At 36.0% G+C, this 27,753-nt stretch overlaps 1 protein-coding gene across 6 annotated transcripts; it reads left to right on the top strand.

Moving 5' to 3' along the window:
• The first annotated feature begins 601 nt into the window (after nt 1-601).
• On the top strand, nt 602-27,624 carry CCP110 (centriolar coiled-coil protein 110). 6 transcript variants are annotated; one of them, XM_089896071.1, is made up of 16 exons: nt 603-809; nt 2,407-2,552; nt 4,921-5,076; nt 8,377-8,505; nt 11,667-13,314; nt 15,321-15,448; nt 16,289-16,466; nt 17,023-17,162; nt 17,412-17,528; nt 17,871-17,972; nt 18,160-18,276; nt 21,301-21,374; nt 21,929-21,991; nt 22,667-22,726; nt 23,213-23,298; nt 25,654-27,624. In XM_089896071.1, exons 3-16 carry the CDS (start codon nt 4,936-4,938, stop codon nt 25,704-25,706), a joined length of 3,036 nt encoding a protein of 1,011 aa, XP_089752197.1. In that variant the 5' UTR covers nt 603-809; nt 2,407-2,552; nt 4,921-4,935; the 3' UTR covers nt 25,707-27,624. The 6 variants fall into 6 exon arrangements, with proteins under 6 accessions (XP_089752198.1, XP_089752197.1, XP_022407924.2 ...); XM_022552215.3 differs by having other exon boundaries at nt 604-809; nt 15,318-15,448; XM_089896072.1 differs by lacking the exon at nt 17,871-17,972 and having other exon boundaries at nt 602-809; nt 15,318-15,448.
• The last annotated feature ends 129 nt before the right edge of the window (nt 27,625-27,753 follow it).

The following is a 27,753-nucleotide window of genomic DNA, read 5'->3' as shown; positions in this document are numbered from 1 at the left end:
AGCTATCTGAAATGCTGTCTCCTGGGCTATAGCCCTCATTTTGCCCCAAATAAAACTTAACTCACAACTCTGATGTTGTGCTTTTTTTTTTTTTCAGTTGACAAAAAGCTGGTGACATGTTTCGATAGAGAACTTTGGCAAAACATTCTGAGCTTCTCCTGCCATCTTGAACCTGTTAACTACCTTTCTTGGAGCTATTTTCCCACTGATTTGCAAGCGGGTATGGATGTGTTGAAGCTTAGAGTTTGCATCTAGGATTCAGTAATTTTTTATTGACAGAGAAAAAAAATTTGGTGACCGTTGTATGTATTACAACGATTATACAGAAAGAAGTTACCTCTATACCGGTAAGTGAAAAATAGTTTCAAGGAATATTTCAGAGGCCTTCAGACCTGAGGAGCGTTCTTAATGAAATAAGATTTGCGAGCCTGCAGTGAAGACTACGCCTCCCAGCTTGCACCGCGCCTCCCTCAAGTACAACGCCCTCCATCGGTGGGCCTGGACGCGTACCCAGGCGCGCAAAGCACCTCGGGGATTGTAGTTTTCTGGAGGCCCAACCGGTCCAACGGCCCGGAAGCAACCACCGGAAGTGCCGGCCCTAAGAGGTGGAGTCCGGACGGCGGCGGCAGCGGCGGCGGCGGCGGTTGCCAGGAGCCCGCGTTGCCGCCTGAGCACCGTAATATGGCGGGGAGGAGGAGGAGGAGGCGGCGGTGGATGGAGCTGCTCTCAGTCAGTACCAATTGAGCAGTTTGTTTCCTGCCAAGGCCCGGAGCGAGGGGAGGAAAGCTGCCGTGGCCGTGGGAGAACAGGTGTGTGCGTGAGAGGGGCCTTGACTCAGCGGGTCCGGCTGCGAGGCCGCAGGGCGGGCGGAATTGGCGCGCTATCTGAGGGCGGGCTCTGCACGGAACCCGAGCGAAGGTGCCGGGCTCTTGGGCCTCGAGCCTCTGGGAAGGCTCCGGGTGGGCGGAGGCGGATATCCCGGGGGCCGGCGGCACCGGGCGCGGAGGTGATGCTCAGATGCTGGCACCGTCTGGTGGGTGTTCGGGATGGAGCCTTATCAGAGGAGTTGGGGGAGGTGGGCTTGGGGCGCTAGGGTGAGGACAGAGGGTCCCCAGTAAATAAACTCGGGCCAGACCCGAGGAACCACCTCCTGTTGATAAAAGTGGTTGGGCCTTTTTTTTTCTGGCGAGGGGAGCATCCCCAGGGTGTGCCCTGGCCGTTTCTGAACGGCAGTTACCACCAAGCAAAGACCCTAGGAGCGCTGTTTACTCTGACTTTGCGATTCTCTGGGGGCAGAAGCATGAAGAAAAAAAGGAAATTCTCTTTATTACCCATGATGCTACTGGGTGTTTCCCACCCTTTGCTTCTATCTGGTTATAATCCCAGTTCCCTACCCCCCAGTTTAGGCAAATGGCAGGCACCTAGAGATTGATTGATGGGGAGGGGTCTGGACACAGCAAAATGAGGAAGCTGTTGTCCCCCTTTTTACTTTTTTAAGTTAAATTGAATCTTACCAGGAACCAAGAACTGTCGCTACCCTCCAGGAGTTCATAAACTAGTAAAAAAAATCATAGTCATCATCATCCTCTTCGAAATAAAAGTCGCTCCTATTTATTGATGCTTTCTGCATGTCCTACAGTATACTAATGAACCCTCACAGAATCTCTTTGAGATACATACTCTTGATTATCCCTGTTTTACAAATGAGGAAACTGAGACAGAGATGGTAAGCGAATTGCCAAGAACATACAGCTAGTGTGTGTGCCTGAATAAGAACCTTCCCCTTTATTGCCTCTACAGGAAGTTTGTTTTTAGGATGACCGATGGGTAAACAACCAGCTAACAACTGACAACAAGGCAAGATGTGTTCTGTGTTACTTTTACCATTCCCTTCAGTGACATTTCTGATAGAGCACTGGTGAGGAATAGGTAGCAGAATCATTAGTCTATGGAGTTTGCAAAGAGGCTTATTTGGAGAAGGATCATCGTCTAAATGGAGAAGACAGGGCATGTCTGAACTTGATGCAGCCAACAAATTATTAATTCAAGTGGACCAGTAATGCCTGCTGATAAAGTATGGGGCAGCAGATTTGTGGCTGGAGTGGCCTTGTAGTCAAGGCTCCCTTAAAATAAAACCCTGCTGACAGGGGTAATTGTGGCATGAGAAGTGAAGTGCCCTCTTGCTTATTCATATAAGATACAGACACTCGCTTTTTAAATGGTTGCCTTTGCAGTTTAGAGGTACCAGTTTCTCTGAGAAAAGGGTCATCTCTGAAACAGTCATTCTCAAAATTCCATTCTTCCTTGCTAGCTTCTTTGCTGTGTAGTCCACTGTATTCTTTTTTCTGGTTTACATTATTGTTTGAGCTAATTATCCTAATTTATTTATTCAATATTTTTATGAAGTGCCTACTGTGTACAGACACTGTCCTATGTAATGGGGATTCAGTGGTGAGCAAGACTGAGAAGGTACCTGTGCTTATGGAGCTTACATTTTGGTGGAGGAAGAAAGACAAAAACCAAGGAAATAAACAAGATAATTTCAGATAGTGGTAAGTGCTATGAAAATTGGGAAACAGCAGGGTAGTGTGGTAGTGAATGACACAGGGTTAATTTAGTTGGGATAATCAGGGACGGCCTCAGAAGAGGAGACCTCCAAGCTGAGACTAAAGGATGAGAGTGATCCAGTCATGCTCTAGGGTCACTTGGTAATTTCCATAATCATCATATTAGACTTGTATTTGGATGTTTAATACCTTATTATAGGCTATAAGTTATGCTGTAATAATAATATATTGCTGTATGTCTGCAATATGTATGACAAACATATACTGTTTAAGGGATGTGAATTTAACTTCCTGAAGCAATGAGACATATTTTTTATATGATGTTGTTGAAAGAAATATAAAACTTTTGCCATAAAGATATTTTATTTCCTTAAATTTCCCAGACCTTCCATTCTTTGCTTGTGTGTCCATTGGAAGTATATTACATTAATTGTATGAGTAATCTGTTTTGGTTTCTTGTAATGCTGGATGCATGGGTTGTGTTAAAAAATCTTTTGAAGTATTTTAGTAGAAATGGGGTCATTCGAATTTCTCATATCTTAGCTTATGCCTATTTTGATTGTTAAGATATCATAATGTGGGTTGAAGTCTAGATTAAAAAAGGAGGCCTTGCTATGGTTATCATGCAGTTAAGGTGTTATGTTTTGTTTTTTACTTTTGCTTGTCTTATGAATATAAGTTTGCAAAATAATCTCATTTACACTCTAGAGAACCATTTCTTTGAAATTAAACTCTCAGTTTGCATAAATGAATGTAGAAATAATTAGAATTGATGGGATGGTAGGAAGAAGTCTTGCTATTAATAAGACTACGAGTTGGTCAAAAGTAACAATATATCTTTTTTCATAATCTAATCATAATTTTGAATATGATTTTTCTTCATTTCTAACTGTGATATTATTTGTCCCTGATACGTTAGCGCACTAAATTTTTAAGTACCTTGAGGCTTAGGGCAGTATCGTATTGTATCTTGTTTCATGTTTGCATATCCCACGTCATGAATTGAATTTCCCTTCCCTCTCTCTTTTTTTATTTGTTAATTAATTGTTTTAAAATGAACACTTAAAGAAGCATTATTGTATTAGTTTTTCTTTTTTCACAGATCATATCGTTGTTGGTTATGTGTCCAGTGATATCCCTCTTTCCCTTTCCCTTTCCCTTGTTTATTTAAAGGAAACAATGCCAGACATAATGCTATGGAAACAGGCAATCAAATATTTAACACTTGCTACATGAATGAATTTGGTATCTAATCCTTCCTTTTACCTTGTATTTTCATAGCCACCATCACAGGTTCCCAGAAATTGTGAAATTACTGGACTGATTATTTTAAGTGGTTTGGTGATGGTTCCACTTTTTAACAGTAAAGTGAATTAATACGAGAGCCAGTAGATTCTGTTTTCCACTTCCGACTGAGTTGCTCAGTTATCATGGAGTCAAATTATATTCTTAAGATATGCAAGTAATAGACTTTGGACTCCATGATAGAAAAAAGAACTTTTGAAAGTAAATACCAGTTTTTATTTAACTAGCCCTTTTGTCTCTTTTTTTGGCTACAAAAGCATTCCAACCTTTGTATTATTTAGGTTTTTTTTTTTTTTTTAATAAACCGTGGTACACATTTTTGTGCTTAGATTTCTTTATTATTTATTTATTTTGACTGCGTTGGGTCTTTGTTGCCGCGTGCAGGCTTTCTCTAGCTGTGGCGAGCGGGGGCTACTCTTCGTTGGGTGAGCAGGCTTTTCATTGTGGTGGCTTCCTCTTGTTGCAGAGCACAGGCTCTAGGCACTCAGGCTCAGTAGTTGTGGCTTGCGGGCTCTAGAGCACAGGCTCAATAGTTGTGGCGTATGGGCTTAGTTGATCCGCGGCATGTGGGATCTTCCCGGACCAGGGCTCGAACCTGTGTCCCCTGCATTGGCAGACGGATTCTTAATCACTTTGCCACCAGGGAAGTCCTATTTAGTTTTCCTTGTGATGTGTAGATAAGTCCTCCTGAAGAAAAGATAATATTATGTTTTACAACTGAAGTTAGTTAGGTTGTATAGAACTTTGTTTCCTTTCAGAAGGTTTCATTGCTGAGTTCTTAGTACTTTTCTAAACTAATCACATTTAAAGATTGATTATGTACAAATCTTCAGAAATATTTATTATATGAAGCAAGGCTTGACTGGGCAGGGTCTTGAGGTGCTTTCCTATACCCAAGAATTAGCTCCTGATCAGTGAAACAATTCTGGGAAAGCCAGTTCTAGGAATTGTGAATTCTAGGAATATTTCAATGCCCTACAAATTTGCCAAATAAATTAAGATCTATTTTTGTCAGCACATTAAAAATGGCTTTTTTTCTCTCTTGTAGTGTGATTGTGGGAAGATGGAAGAGTATGAGAAGTTCTGTGAGAAAATTCTTGCCAGAATCCAAGAAGCATCACTATCCACAGAGAGCTTTCTACCTGTCCAGTCTGAAAGCATCTCACTTATTCGCTTCCATGGAGTGGCTGTGCTTTCTCCACTGGTAAATGTTTTTGATTTTAAATAATCTTTTTTTCTATAGTGAACCACTAAGGTAGTTCACAGAAAAACAAAAGAAAGGCTGGCTTATAAATATCAAAAAGATGCCTGACCCTTTTCATAAGTAAAGAAATGCAAATGAGTTAGCGGTTGGTTTTTTTTGTTTTTTGCTTTTTTTTTTTTAACATATTTGATTGGCAGCGATCTGATAGGACCTAGTATTTCTTTTTTTTGGGGGGGGGGTAGGAGTTTATTAATTAATTAATTTATTTTTGCTGTGTTGCATCTTCGTTCCTGTGCAAGGGCTTTCTCTAGTTGTGGCAAGCGGGGGCCACTCTTCATCATGGTGCGCGGGCCTCTCACCGTTGCGGAGCACAGGCTCCAGACGCGCATGCTCAGTAGTTGTGGCTCACGGGCCTAGTTGCTCCGCGGCACGTGGGATCTTCCCAGACCAGGGCTCGAACCCGTGTCCCCTGCATCGGCAGGCAGACTCTCAACCACTGTGCCACCAGGACCTAGTATTTCTTAGCTTGTGGGGAGGAGGCACTTAAAATGCACTTTTGCTGAGAGAATCGGTTGATTTTATTTTTTGATGAGCAGTTTGGTAGTGTTTATCAGAATTTAAAAGTGTGTATAACCTTTGACTCAGCAATTCCATTTTGGAGAATATCTTACAATTATACTCATCCATGTGCCTGAAGAAGTATGTGTAAGGTTATAGGAGCATTGTTTAAAAGAGCAAAAGATTGATAAACAACCTAAATGTCCATTAGTACTGGACTAGTTTAACTAACTGGTCCACTTTATAGACTCGTTAAAATGAGCACAGTAGATCTTAATGTGTGGGCATGGAAGGATCTTCACAAGCTGCTGTAAATCACTGGACACAGCATGCTCTCAGAGGCAGTATAGAGTAGTAGTTAAAGCCTGGCTCTGGATCCTTCTGGCCTGGATTCAGATTATTGCTCTGCCACTTACCTGCTGTGTGAACTTGGAGGTCCATTTTCTTTATCTGTTAAATGAGGCTAAAAAATAGTGCCTACCTCATTGGGCTGTTTTGAGGAAAACGAACTAATACATTTAAAATGCTTAGAACACTACCTAGATCATAGTAGGCACTTAATATATGCTAACTATTTGGGTTTTTAAATAAGACTGTTATCTTCTTTCTCTGGGGAGGAGTGAGGGAATATCAGATGAGAGGGAAGATGCACTTTTCATCGTGTTTCCCTTTGATACTGATTGAATATTTTATAAATGTATGTGACATTATTTCAAATCAGAAAATATTACTGAAAGAGAGTTTTACATTTTTTTTTTTTTGAGAGTTTTAAATTTATATCTTTTTTGTATAGCAGGATTTAAAAGGTCAATATTTTCTGTCAACTTTTTGTAATGAAATTTTCAACCATACAGAAAAGTTGAAAGGATAGTTCAGTGACTACCCACATATCTACCATTTAGATTCAACAATTTTTAACATTTTTGCTGTCTTCACTTTATTGCGTTATTTGCTTTATTTAAAACTTTTTTTGTTTTATTGCTGAGCCATTTGAAAATTACAGATACATGACACTTCTCCGCTAAATATTTTGGTATACAGTTTCTAAAAAAAGGATACTCTCCTACATAAAACTCCAATATCATATCACACTTTATGAAAATTAATAATAATTTTAATAGCATCTAATATTCTATTTATATTCAGATTTCTCTATTTGTGCTGAAAATGTCTTTTATAACTTTTTTATTGTCTGGATCCAGTCAGAGTTCACAAATAGCATTCACTTGTTATGTTTTTTAATGTCTTGGACATAGAACAGTTCCTTAATTTCTTTAAAAAATTGTTCTTTATGATAGTAAATTTTTAAAGAGATCTTACAGAATGCCTTATATTTTGGATTTGTCTAATTGTTTCCTCATAGTGACATTTAACTTACCCTCTAGTCCCTGTAGTTCCTATAAACTGGAAATTAGCCTAATAGTTTGGTTAGAGTCAGGTTAAACATTTTTAGCAAGAATTCTTTGGAGATGATGCCATGTACTTCATATTAAATTAAGTCAGAAGTTACATAATGTGTAGTTGTTTGTTTATTAGTAATGTGTAGTTTGAACACTTGCTTCTACAGTGGTGACTGCCATATGACTCTAAAGGTATACATTTTCTTTTCTCTTTTTGATTAGCAAGTAAACTGGAATGATTCTTTGGTACCATGTAAGAAAAGATTTTAAAACATTTTTATCAGCTACTTGATGACATATTGCTTGATTAGTTTAATATAGGCCAAAATGTCTGGGCCTTGTTGTGTAAGGTCTACGACTTTATCAGTTACTTATTTATAAACAAAATCTAATGCTTATGGACCTTAATCCATGATTTTAGGTTGTATTTGATAGTCAAATACTGCAACTTTGAAATAATTTTTTATGACATGTTTTCTATTTGCATAAATCTAAAATAAGTCTTGACTCCTTAACATAGTGACTAAACTTCCCAGGACTTAATAATAAAGACTTAAATCCACAAAAAAAAAAAATAATGCTTGGACGCCTTCAATTTTTTCAGTACATTACATTTTTATTGGAGGTTACAATGAAGTGGAACCAAATATGTGTTCTGATTTTGTAGGCAAATAAAACATTATCTGTTTCTTTTATCATTAAACCTTTGGACATTTTTTTGAGGTAGCAAAGAGGTGAAACGTATACTGATTAGAGGATTAGAAACTAAAGAATCTAACTGAACCAGTGAAGTAAGACATTACCAAATGAAAATCAAAACAGTAGTCAATAGGGTTAATTTTATCTTTCATTTCAGAGCATTTGATAAGTGAACAGTTTTTTTTTCTTTCAACTTTTTTTTTCAATTGAGAATAATTACTTACAGTAAAATGCACAGATCTTAAGTGTTAAAGTTCCATGAACGCTGGGGACTTCCCTGGTGGCCTAATGGTTAAGACTCCGTGCTCCCAATTCACGGGGCATGGGTTCAATCCCTGGTCAGGGAACTAAGATCACATATGCCACACAGTGTGACCAAAAAAAAAAAAGCAAAAAAAGCAGTCCCATGAGTTCTGATATATGGCATCCATTTATAACTCACACCCACACAACATTTTCATCACCACAGAAAAATTTCATATGCTCCATCCCAGTCATCACCCCCAACCACTGTTCAGATTTCTTTCCCTATAGATAGTTTTACCTGTTGCACACATTTTTAATCATTCTGGTTCAAAACTACCTGATTTTATGATATTTTTACATTTATGAGAAATAATTACATATTTATGATGTTTTTCAGCTTAATATTGAGAAAAGAAGGGAAATGCAACAAGAAAAGCAGAAAGCACTTGATGTAGAAGGAAGAAAGCAGGTTAACAGGAATAGAGCTTTACTGACACGTGTCCAGGAGATTCTTGAAAATGTTCAGGTGTGTAATTTAAGCTCTTTTAAATTATAATTAAGAAATCATGAATTAAGCATTGATGATAATTTTTCAGAAATAAATTTGCCTTAGTAGTTAATTACCAATATACTGCTAAGCTTGAGAATCTTCATAATTTGTGATATTCCATTTCAGTTACTCCAAAGAAAATTCACTTGCTTGTTAGTGGTGCTCAGTACTTGAATCAGAGAGTACTTAGACAATGGACCCATACACTGAGTATAATTGCTTGTTGTCTATGTCTTATGACTCTAAAAACATTGAATTCTCAGTGACAAAATGATAGAATTGGCCATTGTAGTTTACCTCTGAACTAATCAGACTATTGGCTCAATGACCTTATTCTCATTCTCTGCTAAAGTAAATAACTGTCCCCCATTTTTTTTTCTGGTGAAAATTCTGCTCTTAGATACACAAATGCAATTTAGATTAGATAATAGAATTGCCTAGATGCATCTTAGATACAAATTGAAACTTTTTAAACAACACATCTATACCTTTGCAATGATTTTTATTTAATTTAAATTTGTATAAACAATGTGTTTTAAGGTCTGGATCATTTCATACTAAAAACAGTGAATTAGATAAAACAAATAATTTCTGCCTTATATAACCCTGTTTCGCTGGTTACATCTTTTAATTTTTTTTATAATCCTAGGGGTTTGTGGTTTGTGTAATTCATACTAGATGATTTATGTACAATGACCCTTAGGATATTTCCCTCTAACTACTACCTTCATTTCTCTGTGGGTAGTAGATTTTAATTTGTAAAGTATAATTACTGCTCATATTGAGTTTATAAAATGTAGTGAGTAGCACAATAAAGGTGGGTTTTTAATTTATTAGATATTTCCTATTATTGGAACAAAAATGGCATATCATTCTTGGTCCACTGAGGGAATATATCAAATATACTGCTAATGAGTTTATTGTTGAGTTTAAAGACTTTCTCTGCTTAATAGAACGTGTACGATGTTGAACTATAGAGTAATGAATTAATTATTCAGATAGAGAAATTTTATATAATACAAATAGATTTCTAAGGTCTGTTTTACCTGTAAAACCTATGATTCTGATAGATTTTGTTGTTGTTGTTATTTAAATTGTCTAACCAAAGGCTTTTTTAGTGATGTATAAAAAGCATGGCTGCTGAATATCACAAATATGAAATGTTTAGCTATTTTGAGGAAATAATTTATTTTATTTAAACCTGCGAACATGTGTCATGAGTATGTATCCCTTTTGTTTTATTTCGATCGTGAGGTTGTGACCAAGTAGATCTTGTTGTACTGTTTATTGCGTAGTACCTGGAAATCATTACATGTCTTGGGATTTGTAAGGTAAAATAGGAGTGCCATATTGCCTAAGAAAAAAAACACACACAAAGCAACCTAAAAATCTTTTAAAATTCAGGATTCTGGAGTGTATTCATATGATAATATGATAATGATTTCTGCCAGTTTCATATATGCTTGTATAATGTTTAGAAAACATCCTAGTTCACTTTTTGTTCTTTTGCAAAGTCGAGTTATTTAGATACAAAATGTAATTTTATTGTTTTCTGTTGGATCTTTTGTGTATACAATTGTTTTCATCTTTATTAAATTTTTAACTTATTTTGCTTGTTCAAAAACTCATTAACAGGTTGCTGTTTTATTTTATTTTTTTATTTTTTATAAATTTATTTATTTATTTTTGGCTGTGTTGGGTCTTCGTTTCTGTGCGAGGGCTTTCTCTAGGTGTGGCGAGCGAGGGCCACTCTTCATCGCGGTGCGCGGGCCTCTCACTGTTGCGGCCTCTCCTGTTGCGGAGCTCCGCGGCATGTGGGATCCTCCCAGACCAGGGCTCGAACCCGTGTCCCCTGCATTGGCAGGCAGATTCTCAACCGCTGCGCCACCAAGGAAGCCCCCAGCTTGCTGTTTTAAATGATCATCCAGCTAATCAAATTGAAATTTGCCTTAATCAGGTTTTAAGTTGAAGTTTTTCTTAATTTTTAAGTATTAAGCTCGATGGCTGACCTTTCATTTACCACAAATTTGTCTCATCATATAGAAGGATTTTAGTTAAAATTTGGAGTAAGTGTATGGGAGGCAGGAGTCTTGGTACTGAATTATTTTTTTGCTTAATCAGTGTCCTGGGCAAGTTAGTTCTTGTTAAAGAGGAATCATCTATGTAAGAAATTTAATTACTTGCTATTTATCTTACACATTATTATCCCTAGATGACAGTTCTCATAGGAGGAGCAGTTGGTGATGTTATAACATATAACCAGAAGAAAGTTGAGGAAAATGCTTCTATTCCAAGATTAAATTGCACATGAGTATATGAATATATATGTGTATATATATGCACATATGTTCATATTTGTATCAGATTAGATAAGTGACTTTTTTTCTTTTCTTTCTTTCTTTTTTTTTTTTTTTTTTTTTTTGCGGTACGCGGGCCTCTCACTGTTGTGGCCTCTCCCGTTGCAGAGCACAGGCTCCGGACGCGCAGGCTCAGCGGCCACGGCTCACGGGCCCAGCCGCTCCACGGCATGCGGGATCCCCCCGGACCGGCGCACAAACCCATGTCCCCTGCATCGGCAGGCTGACTCTTAACCACTGCGCCACCAGGGAAGCCCCTCTTTCTTTCTTTCTTTCTTTTTGGCCGCACCTGGCGACATGTGGGATCTTAGTTCCCCGACCAGGGACTGAACCCGCCCCCCCTGCAGTGGAAGTGCGGAGTCTTAACCACTGGACCGTGAGGGAATTCTCTTTTAATCTGTTAATAAATAGGCCAGGATGACCAGTAGATGCTTTTTATAGTAATTTGAGCTCCATGTGATATAGAATACCATAGAAAAGGTCATCTGAGTTTTTATTTGTGTTTTCAAATATTAGAACTCTGAATCTTCAGTTTCAGTTTCACTTTAGAAAACAATGAAATCAAAGGCTTTTTGTGTAGTCAGGAAATATTACTTTTTATTTCTTAAATTTATTTTTATTTGTTTATTTATTTATTTTTTGGCTGAGCCACACGGCATGTGAAATTAGTTCCCCAAGCAGGGATCGAACCTGTGCCCCGTGCAATGGAAGCACGGAATCCTAACCAATGGACCACCAGGGAATTCCTGGAAATAATAATTTTTAAATTTCCTTTTTCAGGTTAGAAAAGCACCTAATGCCTGTGATTTTGATCAGTGGGAGACTGAAACAGTTTACTCTAATTCAGAAGTCAGAAACTTGAATGTTCCTGCTACACTTCCAAATATCTTGCCAAGCCCTACTGAACACTCTACTTTAGCAAAGTTTGAAAAGATAACTGGAATTTTGCCATTGAATACTGAGGACCAATTTAAATCTAATGGGGTAGACTTAGCTAGGGACTCAGAAGAATTCAGTTATCTGAAGCAATGTGATAGTTCAAATATTAGCCACGCCGAAAACGAAGCTTCTCTAAAGACCTCCTCAGCAGCTGCACAAGAGCCGCTTATTTCTGGTGGTCTCTTTCCAACAAATGAAGAACAAGAGCCATCACTTCTGGGGGAAGTTACTCCCGATCCCTACATAATGAGTCTTCAGAAGCTGATGAAAAAGTCAAAGGAATATATAGAAAGAGAGCAATCTAGACACAGTCTGAGAAGTAGTGCAAAGAGGAGTGTTAATGAGAGTTATTCAGACAAAGAAAATGATGCTGTTAAAGTGACTGACTGTGAAAAGGAGAAGGCCCAGTTGATGGGCAAGCACTGTGGTTCAGTTATTCCTGACAAACCAAGCCTTAATAAATCAAATGTTCTTCTCCAAGGTGCTTCCACTCAAGCAAGCAGCGTGAATACATCCATTTTAGGTAGCTTTTCTAAAGTGGACATACCTATACCAACTGGCCATTCTACTGTTTTAGAGCCTGATTCTGATTTTAAACGCATTCCCACTTTTGTTACTGAAAATAATGTTATCAAAAGTCTTACTGGTTCATATGCCAAATTACCTAGCCCAGAGCCAAGCCTAAGTCCTAAAATGCATCGAAGGTGTTCTAGGCCATCATCAGCATGTCATATACTTATAAATAACCCAATAAATGCTTGTGAATTAAGTCCTAAAGGAAAAGAACAGGCAGTAGACTTAGTTGTTCAAGAAACTGATGAAAAAACAAATGTACCTGAAACTGTGCCAGAGTTACCAATTGATTTAGCAGGAGTTTGTTCAAGCAAGGTTTATGTCAGTAAAAATACATCTGAAGCCATACAGGAAATGGTTTTAGGTAAATCAAATCAGGTATGTCAGTCTTCAGGAAGTCAATTAGAAAATAAAGTTATTCATGGACTTGCTATCATGGAAGGTCAGTTAACATCTGATGGGAGAGGACCACAGAAAATGGACAGTACATGTACTGCAGTGGAAAGATTGCATGAGCCATATGCCACCAGTCAATGTATAGTGAGTCAAAACTTTGGAACTGTGAGTGGACTCAAGTCAGCCAATGTGTTAGAGAAAAACTGCAATTTCCAAATGGGACTGAATAGGTCTTACGACGTAAAAAACCCATCTCCTTTACTGATGCAAAACCAGAATACCAGCCAGCATATGGACACCCCTACAGCGTCCTGTGGAAATGAACAATTTTTGGATAACAGTTTTGAGAAAGTTAAACGGAGACTTGATTTAGATATTGATAATTTGCAAAAAGAAAACTGGCCTTATGTCATAACAACTGGAATAGCTGAACAGGAAAGGCAACATTTGCCAGAAAAAAGATACTCTAAGGGGTCTGTCTACATCAACAAGAATAAAATATTAGAAAGTAGTTCAAAAGGTAAGAAAGCTTCGAAGTGTTTAATATCTGCCAAGCAGGTGGCATCTCTATTTAATACCTTTAATTGATAATTAATAATTGTCATAATAATAATAATTGCAGAATAATTATAATTGTCTTCATCTGTTCATTTATCAGAGAGCATCACTAGCTACAGTTTACTGCCATTTGATAGGCTTTCTTAAAGGATTTTCCTATTTAGATTATGAATCTTTCACAATCCACTTGGTATTATAGAGAATATTGTTAATGACTGGAGGAAAAAGTTCTTGCATGAAACATCACTCATAATTTTAATCCAGTATATTGCTATGATGTCTTCCTTTTGGACTGTGGTTTCTAATATTTTCATCAGTTTGCGCTTTCATTTGTAATGAGATCTTCATGTAGTTGGCCCTTTAGTAAACACTTTAACACTAAATTATTAGAGAAGATATCACAAATAAGGCTCTGTGAGTAGTGTTTCAAGAGTGGTGTCTTTATTAATGAAAATTATTTCAAATTTCTGTTGCATCTAGTGTTATATTAACAGTAACTTGTTAAAACATGTCTTCTTTATTACTCCTTACTTTGTTGTCATGGCTCATAATTCTTCATTACTGATGTGGAAGACATATAAATCAAGTAAATTATGTTTTTAGACACAGACATTTCAACTCTAATGTGATATGCATCCTCCTGAAAAAAACTTCGTATTCTGTAAAATTGCACACTAAAAGTAACAAGGTTTATAGGAAAAATAGGGTTGGGTTGGGGCAGACTACGTAACACCTGTGCGACTTTATAAGCACTCTAATAAAAACAGTCGATATCTGAGGAGCCAGCTTGGCTTCTCCAAGTAGATGACGTAGCAGGCTAGAAGCTGTCTTGGTGAATACCTAAAGGACACAGACTGACCAAGTGGCAGTTCTGGCAGTGCTTTCACAAGAGGAAGGCCGCTGCGTGTGAGATGAGGCCAGGCATGGAGGCAGCCGGCTTGCTATCAGAGTGGGCAAGGGCGGCAGTGCATCGTACCGAGAGCTGCCCGTAGCTTGGCTGCCTGCCTCGGGCACACCTCCCAGAGAGGGATCCCCTGGACAGGCACTCATTTATAAAGTTTTTAAGGTAGAGCTGAATGGACTCCAGTTGTTGGCTGAGTGGTCGAGTGGAGGGCCTTTTTCCTTTCTTGCTGAACGTTACAATTCAACTGCTTTTCCAGCCCCCCTCCCCCGCCTATAAAAAAATTGCACGTGAACAACTGCATATTGTTGTAGCTGAATAAAATGTATTTAGGAACAAATTATCAGAATACCATGGCAGGTAGGACAAATATAATGTGCTTATCTTCAATGAAAATCATTGACTGTATTTAGAAAGAAGGATTCTTTGAATTTAGTTGAATTATAATGGATTCCTAAATATCTATGTGCTACATCTGTGTAATACTTGATATTTCAACATTTCAAAGTGTCACACCACTTTCTATTCAGTAAGTTGCATAGTCATACTGATTTAATAAATTTTTTAGTTAGTAATTAAAATATCTAGAATTTTAATATCCAGTCTTTTTTGGAGCCTCAAGCTGAGTAGCTTTATACTGTCAAAGCAACATTTATTTTAAAAAAGTAAAACAAAGCAAAAGTAGAAGCTACAATACCAGAGACCCTGGAGAAGGACAGGAGTGAAGAAAATAAATGGAGGTGAGATGCACATGAGAACCACATTGTGAAGTTAATTGGAGTAAAGAGAATTGGATGGAACACGTAGTCTTGGCTTCATCAGTTCAGATCATGATGGGATCTGTCGAACGAGTGGGTTAGGGTGATGAGATACAGACCTTTAGTAGCATGAAATGAGAGGAGGGCAAAAGAGAATGTGATTCAAAGTGGGGACCTGGCTGTATCTTGATTGTACTGGGTCAGATCCAGGAATACTCTCTGGTCAGAAGCGTAATTTAAATTGATGTTATAAAACATCAGATATTACTAAATTTTCTAAATTTGAGGGCACATGTTTCTTTTCAGAAGGTGAGGAGATATTAAAAAGCAAGATGATAGCTTTCGAAGAAATGCGGAAGAGACTAGAAGAGCAGCACGCCCAGCAGTTATCGTTACTCATAGCTGAGCAGGAAAGGGAACAGGAGAGACTGCAAAAGGTGAGGAATTAAAATGTAGGGATATAGGGCTGGTGAGTGGAGTTTTGGTCATGTATAGGATACTTACAATTGTTACCCTTGTATATCTTAATCTAAGGGGGTTATTGATTTTCATACATGGAGAGTACTTTTTTGTTTGGATTTTAAAAAAAAGTGACTTTGGAATTATCAATTTTTTTTTTAACATCTTTATTGGAGTATAATTGCTTTACAATGGTGTGTTAGTTTCTGCTTTATAACAAAGTGAATCTGCTATACATATACACATATCCCCATATCTCTTCCCTCTTGCGTCTCCCTCCCTCCCACCCTCCCTATCCCACCCCTCTAGGTGGTCACAAAGCACCGAGCTGATCTCCCTGTGCCATGCGGCTGCTTCCCACTAGCTATTGGTTTTACATTTGGTAGTGTATATATGTCCATGCCACTCTCTCACTTTGTCCCAGCTTCCCCTTCCCCCTCCCCATGTCATGGAGAGTATTTTTATTGCCAAAATGTGAATTAAAATATTTTGATCCTTATCTAAAAATAAATGCATAATTTATCAAAAGGATACTTAATTGAATCCTTGATTCAAAATCTGTAATATTTTTAAAAGGTATTTTGTAAGTAGATGCTGAAATATGCATTCTGTAAGAGTATATCATAAGAGGAAGGACACTTGTTTTAAGATTATCACATTTCAAAATCAATTAAATAAATTGTCAATTTTATTTGAGGGAGGAGAACCTGAAATAAATAATTTGCTGATAATCATACATACTTTTAGCTGAGCCTAAAATACTATTTGGAGATGTAATTAAAAGAGCTACCATATTATAATAAACTGTTAATCTACAGGAAATAGAAGAACGGGAGAAAATGTTAAAAGAGAAGCAGGTGATTACAGCGGAAGCCTCTGAATTGGACACTAGCAATGCTGTGGACTTAGAATGGAGAAAGATAAGTGACTCTGGTTTACTAGAAACAATGCTGTCTCAAGTGGGCTCACTCCATTCTTCAAATTCAAATAGTTCTGGTAAATATTAAAAAAATCCTTTTCCATTTGAAAAAATTATCCTATAGTAAGATATTTTATTTGGCACACTTTAAAATTGTACCTCCTTTCTATAAGTCATTCCACATCCAACCCATGCTATTTGCCAGCTTCTTAGAAACTGGTGAAAAATGAAATGATAGCAGCAGATCAAAGACCAATGAGCAGGTTCACGAGAAAAGCCACCTTAGCAAGGAAAATATCAGGAAATTTGACTCAGAGCCTGGTCTTTGTTCATTCAAGTAGCAGGTGATATTCTTCAAGTGATAACACAGTTTGCTATCTCCTGAGTGATCTTGAATTACATCTAATTACCCAGTCCCAATAAGAGCTTATCTTCACATCTTCAATTATCCTGAGATGCTGTTTGTGTTGAAAAGATCCATCTGGTGCATATGCTTAAAGTCCATAAATATTTTAAGTCTGCTATGGATCAGTTTCAGAGTTGTTATTCTTGATGAGTGTCATGTTTATTTGGATGTTCTGTGTATTCTAAGTATTTGAAATCAAGTATAATACTTTATGTATATTTCTCAAGGTTTCACAAGTTCTGCCCTACAACACAGCTTTGGTTCTGCAAGTGAAGTACCATTCTACCTCTGGGGATCATCAACTAGTGGCTTGACCAAACTCTCAGTAACAAGACCTTTTGGAAGGGCCAAAACTAAATGGTCTCAGGTGGGCAAACTTAAAGATACATGCATGCACGTCTGTCTGTATCTTTTCTAAAGAGCTATGTTATCTTAGGTTGTACAAATGAGGCATAAATATTTTGCAATACATCAAAAGCTTAGCTTTTATTAAAGATTAAACTACACAGAGTAAACACATATAGAAGAATTTAGTTCATTGTAATAGATTAAGATAAACAGTCTTGAGTATAATGCTCAGATTATTAAAATGTTGTGTCTATCTTATTTCTTTTAGGTTTTCAGTGCAGAAGTACAAGCAAAATTTAACAAAGTAACTGCAGTAGCAAAAGGATTTCTTACTCGTAGGCTCATGCAGACAGATAAACTGAAACAACTTCGACAAACTGTAAAAGTAAGAGGATTGTGTAAATTGTATTACATTTCTGTCTCAGTTTCTATCAGTGTTGTGACAGCTGAGTTGACAAATTAGTTCAGAACTTAGGCAGATCAAACATTTTTTAGCCACATAATATAGGCTGTTTTAGAAATTGATTAATCTCATTCAGATAATTTTTTAAAATATGTAAACGAAGTAATTTGTGCATTTTTTTGGTCTCACTTTAAAGTGAGTGCTGTTTGACTTCTGATGTAATAGTTTTGTGTTCTTCATTTCGTTTTGACTGAGAAAAAGAACAAAAGGAAACTCCAGTGATCATGAAATCTTTCTAGAAAAATGAAGGAGCATTTCTTTCAGGATACTATGGAATTCATAAGAAGTTTTCAGTTGGAAGCACCGTTAAAGAGAGGTGTTGTTTCAGCACAAGATGCTTCTCTTCAGGAAAGAGTGTTAGCTCAGGTAATGCATGTATCCTCAAGGCTCTTAGGAAATGGAAATGTTTTATTTCTCTACCTTTACTGAACCACTGAAAGTAGGTTTCAATGAAAACTTTAACCTTTTTCTCTAAATAAGAGCATACGTAACACTACTGACCTCTAACCTCATCTTTTTAAATGGGTATAATATTTTCTTCTTTTGAACTTAGTTGCGAGCTGCCCTGTATGGTATTCATGACATATTCTTTGTAATGGATGCAGCTGAAAGAATGTCTATTCTACATCATGATCGAGAAGTTCGCAAAGAGAAAATGCTCCGGCAAATGGTATGTTACATGACTCTTAAACTAGTGAGTGAAAAAAAATCTCTATTTCTTTTACACTCACAAATTATTTCTGTTACCAAATGTGTGGGTTTTCCCCCCCACACCAGATCTCTGACACCAGCTGGGTGTCCTACAATTCAATTCAGTTCTGATACTATCTACCTGGAGTTAGTATCAGATCCTACGTGTCAAGGAGGCAGTCTTATGAGACTGCCTCCACTTCAGATGCCAATCTCATTAAATAAATCTTTAGGAAAAAATAGGAAAGAACTTTTGTACTTGTTTAGATACATATTAATTATACATGTTAATTCAAGGGTTAAGTATATTTTATTAATAATTATGTTGCTTCTGACTAACTAGCCATAAAATGGGGTTCCCATGGCTCCCTCCTCGGGTTTGAAAATTTTTCTAGAATGGTTCACAGAACTCGGGGAAACATTTGCTTACATTTAATGGTTTATTATATAATAAAGGATACAGTAACAGATACAGATGAACAGCCAGATAGAGAGATGCATAGGGCGAGGTGTGGAAGGGTCCTGAGAACAGGAGCTTCTGTCCTGTGGAGAGTGTGTGCCACCTTCCCAGCATGTGGATGTGTATTTTAGGGTTTTTATGGAGGCTTCATCACGTAGGCATGATTGATTATTGACTCAATCTCTAGCCTCTGTCCTGTCCCCACAGGATAGGGGGTGAGGCTGAAAGTTTCAAGGTTGTAATCGTGCTTGGTCTTTCTGGTGACTAGCCCTCATTCAGAGCCCACCAAAAGTTGTCTTATTAGAACAAAAGATACTTTGGGGAATTTCCCTGGCTGTCCAGTGGTTAAGGCTCGGTGCTTTCACTGTCGGGGCCTGGGTTCAAAAAAATTGCTTCTATCACCTGGGAAATTTCAAGGGATTTCGGAGCTCAGTGTTAGGAACCGAAGTCAAAGATCAAGCATTAGAACAAAAGATGCTCCTATCACTCAGGAGATTTGATTAAAAGGGTTTTAGGAGCTTTGTGTCAGGAACTGGGGTCAAAGACCAAATATTAATAGGAACCAGGGGCAGATCAATCGATTGATTCATCTATCTATAATTACTTCACATTGAGGTTCTTCTGGGTTTGGTGTAATTGATACTAAATATCATTCTTTATTGACTTTAGCACCATCCTACAATTCTTTTTTTTTCTTTAATATTTATTTATTTCTGGCTGAGTTGGGTCTTCATTGCTGTGCACAGGCTTTCTCTAGTTGTGGCGAGTGGGGGCTACTCTTTGTTGTGGTGCACGGGCTTCTCATTGCGGGGCTTCTCTTGTTGCGGAGCACAGGCTCTAGGCGTGTGGGCTTCAGTAGTTGTGGCTTACGGGCTCCAGAGCGCAGGCTCAGCCGTTGCTCCGCACGGGCCTAGTTGCTCCGCGGCACATGGGATCCTCCCGGACCAGGGCCCAAACCCACGTCCCCCGCATTGGCAGGCGAACTCCCAACCACTGCACCACCAGGGAAGCCCCCATCCTACAATTCTTAAAACAGGTAGTTCCCAGGATTACCAATAATATTTAAATCTGTAGACAAATTTAAAAGAAATTGGCAAGAATTACATACTGTTTTTGGGATTAGATTTTTGAGTTAAGTGTTGAATATTACTTGGATGACTCATAAAAAACTGTCCGCTGCTCCTGATTGAATTTCCTTGAAACTGTCATGTACATTTACCTCTTTTGGAAATCAGAGTTAGAAAAGAGGCTCCAAATTAATTTGAAAAACAGTTGATCCTTGAACAACGTGGAGGCTTAGGGGTGGCCCACAGTCAGAAATCTCAGTATAACTTCTGACTCCCCAACAACTTAACTACTAATAGTCTACTGTTGACCAGAAGTCTTACCAATAACATAAACAGTCAGTTAACACATATTTTATATGTTATATGTATTATATACTGTATCCTTAAAATAAAATAAGTTAGAGAAAAGAAAATATTAAGAAAATCATAAAGAAAATACATTTATAGTACTGTACTGTATTTATCAATACCATAATTTATGTTGTCTGTTTATAAGATGAATCATGTCTGTTAAGTACCTACATCAATATTGTCTTATATGATACAAAACACTGTAGATGTTATATGTATTACTAACATTAGACATCAAAAATGAAAAGATAAAAAAATGAAAAGATAATGTGAAAAACAAGTTCACATTTATTTACAGTTGTAACAATTCATGCATTGATAATGAGGAAGCAGCAATATGTTTGATTGATGGGAACCTAGTGTAATCAATATGATTGCTTCACAGTAGCCTAGCCTGTACACTAAGGAATAAATTGTTATAATCATGGCATACAGTGTTGTCATATTCATAATACAGTACTGGAAACAGTGTTACATTAAAAAAAACCCCACATACCTGTGATGATAGGCTGTAGTTGAGAGAGGGAGAGGGAGGCAGCGAGAGAGAGAAAGAGCGAGAGGCCTGCATACTGAATGGTAATGTAACTCTTTGAAAGCAGTTATAAAACAGTAAGGAAACTAACACATTAATTTTATATTAAATATCACTCACCTTATGCTTATGTAAGGATAGACTAGTATATACATATATTTTATGCATTCATGACATAATTTTTTTTTTCATATTTCTAGGTTATGTGGTTCATCTGTGGTTTTTTAAAGTCATAAATCTCCAAAAAATTTTCCAATATATTTGTTGAAAAAAAACCTGCATGTAAGTCACCTGTGCAGTTCAAATCTGTGTTGTTCAAGGGTCAACTGTATATCAGAGTGTTGGAGATCTGTGGTTTGAATCAGTGATCTTAGTGTGGTTGGCAAAAGAAAAGCCAAATTTATACCATTTCATTGGGAAAAATAATTTTAATTATTTAATTAAAAAATTAGACTGCTTCAATTGTAAAGACTAAATTAAAGTTCAAAATGCCAGTAAGAGAAGCTTTTCCATGCAATTTGAGATCATTCAATACTATACTTTAGTGGTATTACTGGTACCACTAGAACTTTATGTTACTTTTGTATTTTAAAGGATAAAATGAAAAGTCCACGAGTGGCTCTTTCAGCTGCAACACAGAAGTCTCTTGATAGGAAGAAGTACATGAAGTAAGTCTTTTTCATGTCTTGTCATATTCTAATTTAATTATTATCAAGCCAATTAATTTTAAGCAACTGTTGGTTTGTATATTCAAATTAGAAATAAAGAATTGTTAACACTTCTGCAGCTGAGGTGATAGAAATCCCTTTATATAGTTTTATTAAAATCAGGTGGTAAAATTTGATTTTATCTTTAGATAAATGTATTAATTAATAAATTGGTCAACATTCAACTTATGTAATTGATAGCTAATCAAGTAATCTTAAAAATACTTAATCCTTATATTCAGTGTTAATTTTGTATCTTTTAAATATATTCTTTTTCAAATATCCTAAAGACTTCATAGCAGGAAAAACTTAATGCAAATAATATTCTGAAGCTATCCTATTAAAACTCTTCTTTCTTGAAATACGTCTTTAGTATGCTTATTACAGGTCTTTCAGTAGTGCACCAACTTTGAAATGATGATTTGTTTCTGTCATCCTGTATCACATTTGTAATCATGTGTTTTCCCCCTTTCTAAATACATTATTTGTGTGTCCTTATTTTTATATTGTGTTAGAGCTGCAGAAATGGGAATGCCAAATAAGAAATTTTTGGTTAAGCAAAATCCTTCTGAAACAAGGTGAGAAAAATCACTTAGTCTCAGTAAGAGGCTATTTTTTAACTTTTAAGGAAAAGAAAATCTTATAAATCCCAAGCTTGTTTTTTGTTGGCTTTGTTCTACTTTACATCAGTAAATCTCTCCCTGTTGGGGTGGAGGGTCACAGAGTCAGAATCCATAGTAACACCTGGTCATATACATGGTCATGTGCCAGACCAGATGTTCCTGGAGCTTTCTGTAGGACACGCTATCTCTGATGGAAATTTGAGCCCCATATGTCCTGCGTTCAGTCTGCAGTCCAAGGGGTCTTTGATACTTACTTAAAAACCTTAGAAAGCTAGCTTAATGTTTCTGACATGTTTTCTGCTCTTACAAGAGTGATGTTTTGTTTCTCAGATGTTTGAAAGGAAAAATTCCTTCTGTAAAGTACATAAATAAATTATCTAAAAGCACAAGGATTAATACTTGTGTTAGACATCTCTTTCCTGATAAAAAAACCGAGGTTTGTTCTCTTGGTGAGCAAATAAGCACTATATTAATACACTTTAATCAATTTGTTTTGCATTGTGATAATGTATAGGCCAAATCATTGCATCGTTGACTTCTGCCTCACTGTTTCTTTCATCTGTTGAAAGAAAGTGGGGGAAAAACTGAATTTATCCTATTGAATTAATTTTTTATTTACCTTGTCAACAGAGTCCTTCAGCCAAATCAAGGACAGAATGCACCTGTTCATAGGCTACTGAGTAGACAAGGGTAAGAATTCAACACACATGGGTATTTAAAAATATTCAAATCAAGATTAGCTTTGAGAGGGATTAGCTTTTAATATAAAGGATAACTATTTTCAAATGTGATCTTTTTATCGTATTAGGAAGAGCTTTTAACGTTTTGTTCAAGGATAACCCTTTGATGTACTGTTGTGTATTAAATTTTAATTATCATCTTATGTTGGCGTGTTTTTACTTTTCATTTCATACCATTTTGCTCATTAAATAATGTAAACATCCACATAGTAAGTTCAACATCACCAAAGTGTTTCTCCAACAAAGCATAAGTCATGGTTATAGTCTCCTGACGAAGGGAAAGGTATAGTTTCTTTACTGTGCACATGCATGAGACTTAATTCTTTTCAAGCTTATTGTGCTTTGAACGGTTGATGCAGTATGGTTGCTTTTTTTTGAATGTTGAACATTTAGAACTTAACGCAAGTGACTTATTAATTTTTTTATATTCAATTAGAACCCCTAAGACATCAGTGAAGGGGGTTGTGCAAAATAGACAGAAGTCTTCACAGAGCAGAGTGCCTAACAGAGCGCCTGTTTCAGGTGTGTAGCAAACGAATTCCTGAAACCCATTCAATAGAAAGATGTGCACAAGCTGCCCCATGACCCAGGCCATACCAGCGGGATAGAGTGTCTTTCCTTGCCACCATAATTTTGGCATATTCACCGTCATTCCTACTAGTGATCATTTGTATTAGTATTTTGCGGCAGTCAGGAGATCTTAGTGAAACTGTGGTTGCAATCTTGATTTCTGTAAATTCCATGGAGACACTATGTATTTTTTAATCTGAAAACTTTGTAGAATTATACATGCTTAACTCAGAAAAGTTTTTATAAATGAGTAAAATATAATGATCTGATGTCTAAATCTGTGCATGTCTATTCAGCTTTGGGAAAGTGTATCACCCAGGAATATTTGTATCTGCACATAAGGGGAAGAATTGCTCTCTGACCACAAGGTCACATGTGAATATGCCAAATGGGAGGGGGTGAAGTCTTAATCTTTTGCTCAATAAGAAGCTTGAGCTAAATTTCTCTTTATGTTCATTATTTGAGAATTATTTAAGGGCTAAGCCAAAAAGTGTATTTTAAAATCCTATTTATGGTGGCAAAAAGACAAATTCAGTGTTGAGCTAATGCAAAACCCTTAAGCTAATGTTTTAATATTTTTTAGGTGTCTTTGTTAAGACACTGTGATAACTCACCAAAAATTATGTGATCCGTTAAAAATACTTGCAAAATGCTTTGCTTTAACTAGACTGATTTCTAAACATTTAAAAGAAACCTAATCACCAGGCAATTAAAATTAAATCTTTAATCAATTCTAGTCTTCTCATTAATACACCATTAGTCATATTTTAGAGCTTTTATTGCTAAGTAATTTTCTCCAAATTAGGAGGGAATAAGCAACATAAATTTTTTCATGTTATTCACCTAAGTTCAAAGAGGGAACAAGATATTGATCACAACTTTGAATTGATTGCTCACCTTTTGCATGTATATATAGTGAATTTAATTCATAATGTTGAATATATAGAGGATAATTTAAAAGGTCATCTTTTGGAATTCACTGTGAGTGACAGTCAATGGAGTTGTTTTAAAGGGGATTACAGAGCTGAAAATCCCGCTTATTCCAGAGGTAGAATCAGCTGGTTTGAAAGATAACCATTTGGAAGAACTCAGACCAAACATCAAACCTGTTGCTTGTGAAGTTACATGGAATTTTAAGACATTTTCCATTTTTTCTCATGTTAGTGTTATATATTGTAATAAATCCTAGCTAGTTGGCAAATCATTGAGGAATTAGTATTGCTTTGCCTAATGTTGTCTATTGCCCGAGTGACTACTCTCCATATTCTTTTCTCATGCATTTCATCTCCACTATTTGTCACCTGTGAATCTATAAGTAAAATAGCAACTACTGTTTCTATTCAGTAATACGCAACAGTATAAAGGAGGAATAGGAAGTCATTGCAGTTAATGTGTACAATGAAGTTTAGTATCTAGAACTATTGTGGTTTAATTGCATTGCAACGTAATTATTAATAAAAATGTACTTAACCCTTGAATTAACATGTATAATTAATATGTATCTAAACAAGTACAAAAATTATTTCCTAATTTTTCCTAAAGATTTATTTATACATGAGTGCATATTTAGACAATTGAAAAAGACTAAAGAATTTTATCCTTTTACATAAACTGAAAATTTGGCTTATGACTAAAATTCTACTATGAATCTCAACACAGGGATCCATAGTTGCTTTTGAAAAGATTATTCTTTCCTCCTTAAATTTTTAATGGCCTGGATTATGTTTCAAACAAATTTGAAATTATGCTTTGATATGACCTACATGGAGGACAAACCTTTTATTAAGCATTTTATAGAAAACTCATTTTTATGTTGATAGACTATCATATTCTTAGACTGAAGTACAATTCTAAGGCGTTAAAGTTTGCTGCAAAGCAATTAAAGTTGTTTATAGTTTTTAGAAACTAAATTGCAGTCTCTGATCTCATATATGTTTTAAAACATTCATTTGATGTCTTGTGCTTGACTTAAGAGTTTACAGTGAAATTCAGAAATTGCTAATTAAAGCAGAGTAGGAGGTAGTAATGCAAAATGGTTAAGTAAAACAATGAATCAGGTAGAATTGGGTTCTCAGAGTTTCTACTTCTAGCTCTGTTACTTACACAGGTGACTTACTCTCCTATGTCTCAGTTTTATTATTGTTAAAATAGTAGTAACAATTTTGACCTCGTGATTATTTTACATAAGGATTAAATATAATGTGTTTTGCTTAGCTCAGTGCTTGGTACATAGTGAGCACTCATTAAATGGTATCATTACAGAAAAACTAACATTGAGAAATAATAATAGTTTTGCTCTATTTTTAGGAGTATATGCAGGAAAAATCCAAAGAAAGCAGCCAAATGTTGCGACAACTTAAGAAGACAACATTCATTAGGATAAAAAAGGGGGGAAGGGTTAGGATCCATATTATTTCCCCTGCTCACGACCTTTTATTTAACTCTGGACTCTGTTTACACAGGCAAAGTGATGCCAAAGGGCTGAAAAATCATCTGGATATTTTGGTCAGTCTGGCTAGTCCCATCCCCCCCACCGAATTTTCCTCTTAATATCAGTTTCAGGTGAAGACAAATTAGCGTTTAGTAATTGGCTCATTTCTGTCCTTAACCTGCACAAACATAAGTTTGTTTTATTACTCAGGTGTCCGCCGAGAACCTTTTTGTAAACTTAAAGGACATTTGCGTTTATTTCTATAAAATATTGAAAAGGTGTGATAACTTATAAATAAGTTCTGAAATACAAATTTCATTAATCTCTGCACACTGATTGCTGAATTTGATAAACTAGATACTGTTCTGTTTGAGGGGAAATTATTGCAGAAGAATGTTTTTCCCCGGTTTTGTACTTTGAAAACTCTGATTAATCTCTCATATTCTTGGACTTACGGTGTAACCACATAGAACACTTGCCTGTTGATTGTGGTCCACCAAAAATTCACCACAGGAGTAGCTGGGCATCACCATTTTGGTCATAGGTACACATTCCTCTCAGCAACTAGTTGTCTCACAGAAATGTTAGGCTTAATGTATGTTAATAATGTATGTTACCCTAGTACTATTAGAAACGTTTCTATTAAATTATAAAATCTTTCTGTGGAGGGTATAACAAATTTGGGGAAGATAGCACAACGTTCTTAAATGTAGTAGCGCTTAGGAATGAATGCATTATTACATCTATTTCTTTAAAATAGAATAACGTGTTGCATGCAGTTACATTTTCTATTTAGTCTATTTCTTCATAGTCTGCTTTTTTTAGCATGCTGGATTTAGGGGAGAATAAAGGGCTATACAATATGATAAATTCAGATTTTCAAATGGGATAATAATACTGTCTAGTTTAAAGTCTGCATTACATAAGAGGCACTAATGTTTAAGGTTTTTCATCACTTACATAATCATTTAAAATATAAACCAAAAAGTGTTACCAAGGGAACATGATTTTATGAAAAAGAATGTTACTGTTAATTTATCATGCCATCTCCAAAAGGGCTTTGTGCTTCTCACATAAAATTGGGAACATTTATGTGTACATTTAATCTTTCTAACTTAAATTTTAAAAAGATACTGGTATTTTGAAAATGCAGACTATATATATATTCTTAATATTCTCTTAAGAATGTCGAGATAAAGATTGTTTTCTTCGATTTTCCGTTCCATTTAAAATTTAACTTTTACATCTAGCTGTAGACAGAAAATAGTAATCTACTCTGGGTGTAAACTTGATTTTCTTTATTGAGATGTATCATTTATTTAATGAGTGAATCAGAAAATTAGAAATAGAACACAGTCAAAAATGTCTGAGGTACCAATTTATATTTGTGGGCAAAGTGTATCAAAATTATCTTAATATGATAAATTGTGCTTTATCATTCTGAAAACTCAGGATACAGCTTACTCAGATCTTGTGGGTCTTTCCAGTATGAAAGATAGATGCTAAAAGTTTTGTGTACAGTAATGCAAATTGGCTACAACAAATAGTATGTTTCAGAGATAAAACTAGTTTTAGATTAAGGATGCAAAACTTGAGTTTTTTTTTTAAGGATAAAAGCTTGTGTGTTTTATAAATTTTTTTAATGTTCACAGCTTTTTCTCATAAAAGTGCCAGACATTGTTTTGTGCTTTTAATGGATTTTTATTTATATATATTATTTTTGTTATTTTTTCTTTGAGTGGAATGTCCATGAATGTAAATTATATTTATTTTTATACTTTAATTTTAATTTTCACTAGTTTTGCTTCTAGGCAAAAGGCAAAATAAACTTTTCATCTTAAAAGAAATCTCATTTGATCTTTTTTATTTACCAAAGAAAGGACTTTTGAAAAGTATGTGGCCAAGACATTAATATTGTAATATGATAATTTTTTACAATTACAAGACCCATGAAAGGTATATCCCACTATTTAATA

Source organism: Delphinapterus leucas, chromosome 15, assembly GCF_059928025.1.
Source record: "Delphinapterus leucas isolate spDelLeu-1000000601 "Yukka" chromosome 15, BTC_Dleu_Yukka2, whole genome shotgun sequence".
NCBI lineage: Eukaryota > Metazoa > Chordata > Mammalia > Artiodactyla > Monodontidae > Delphinapterus > Delphinapterus leucas.
This window is presented reverse-complemented; position numbering and strand designations above follow the sequence as displayed.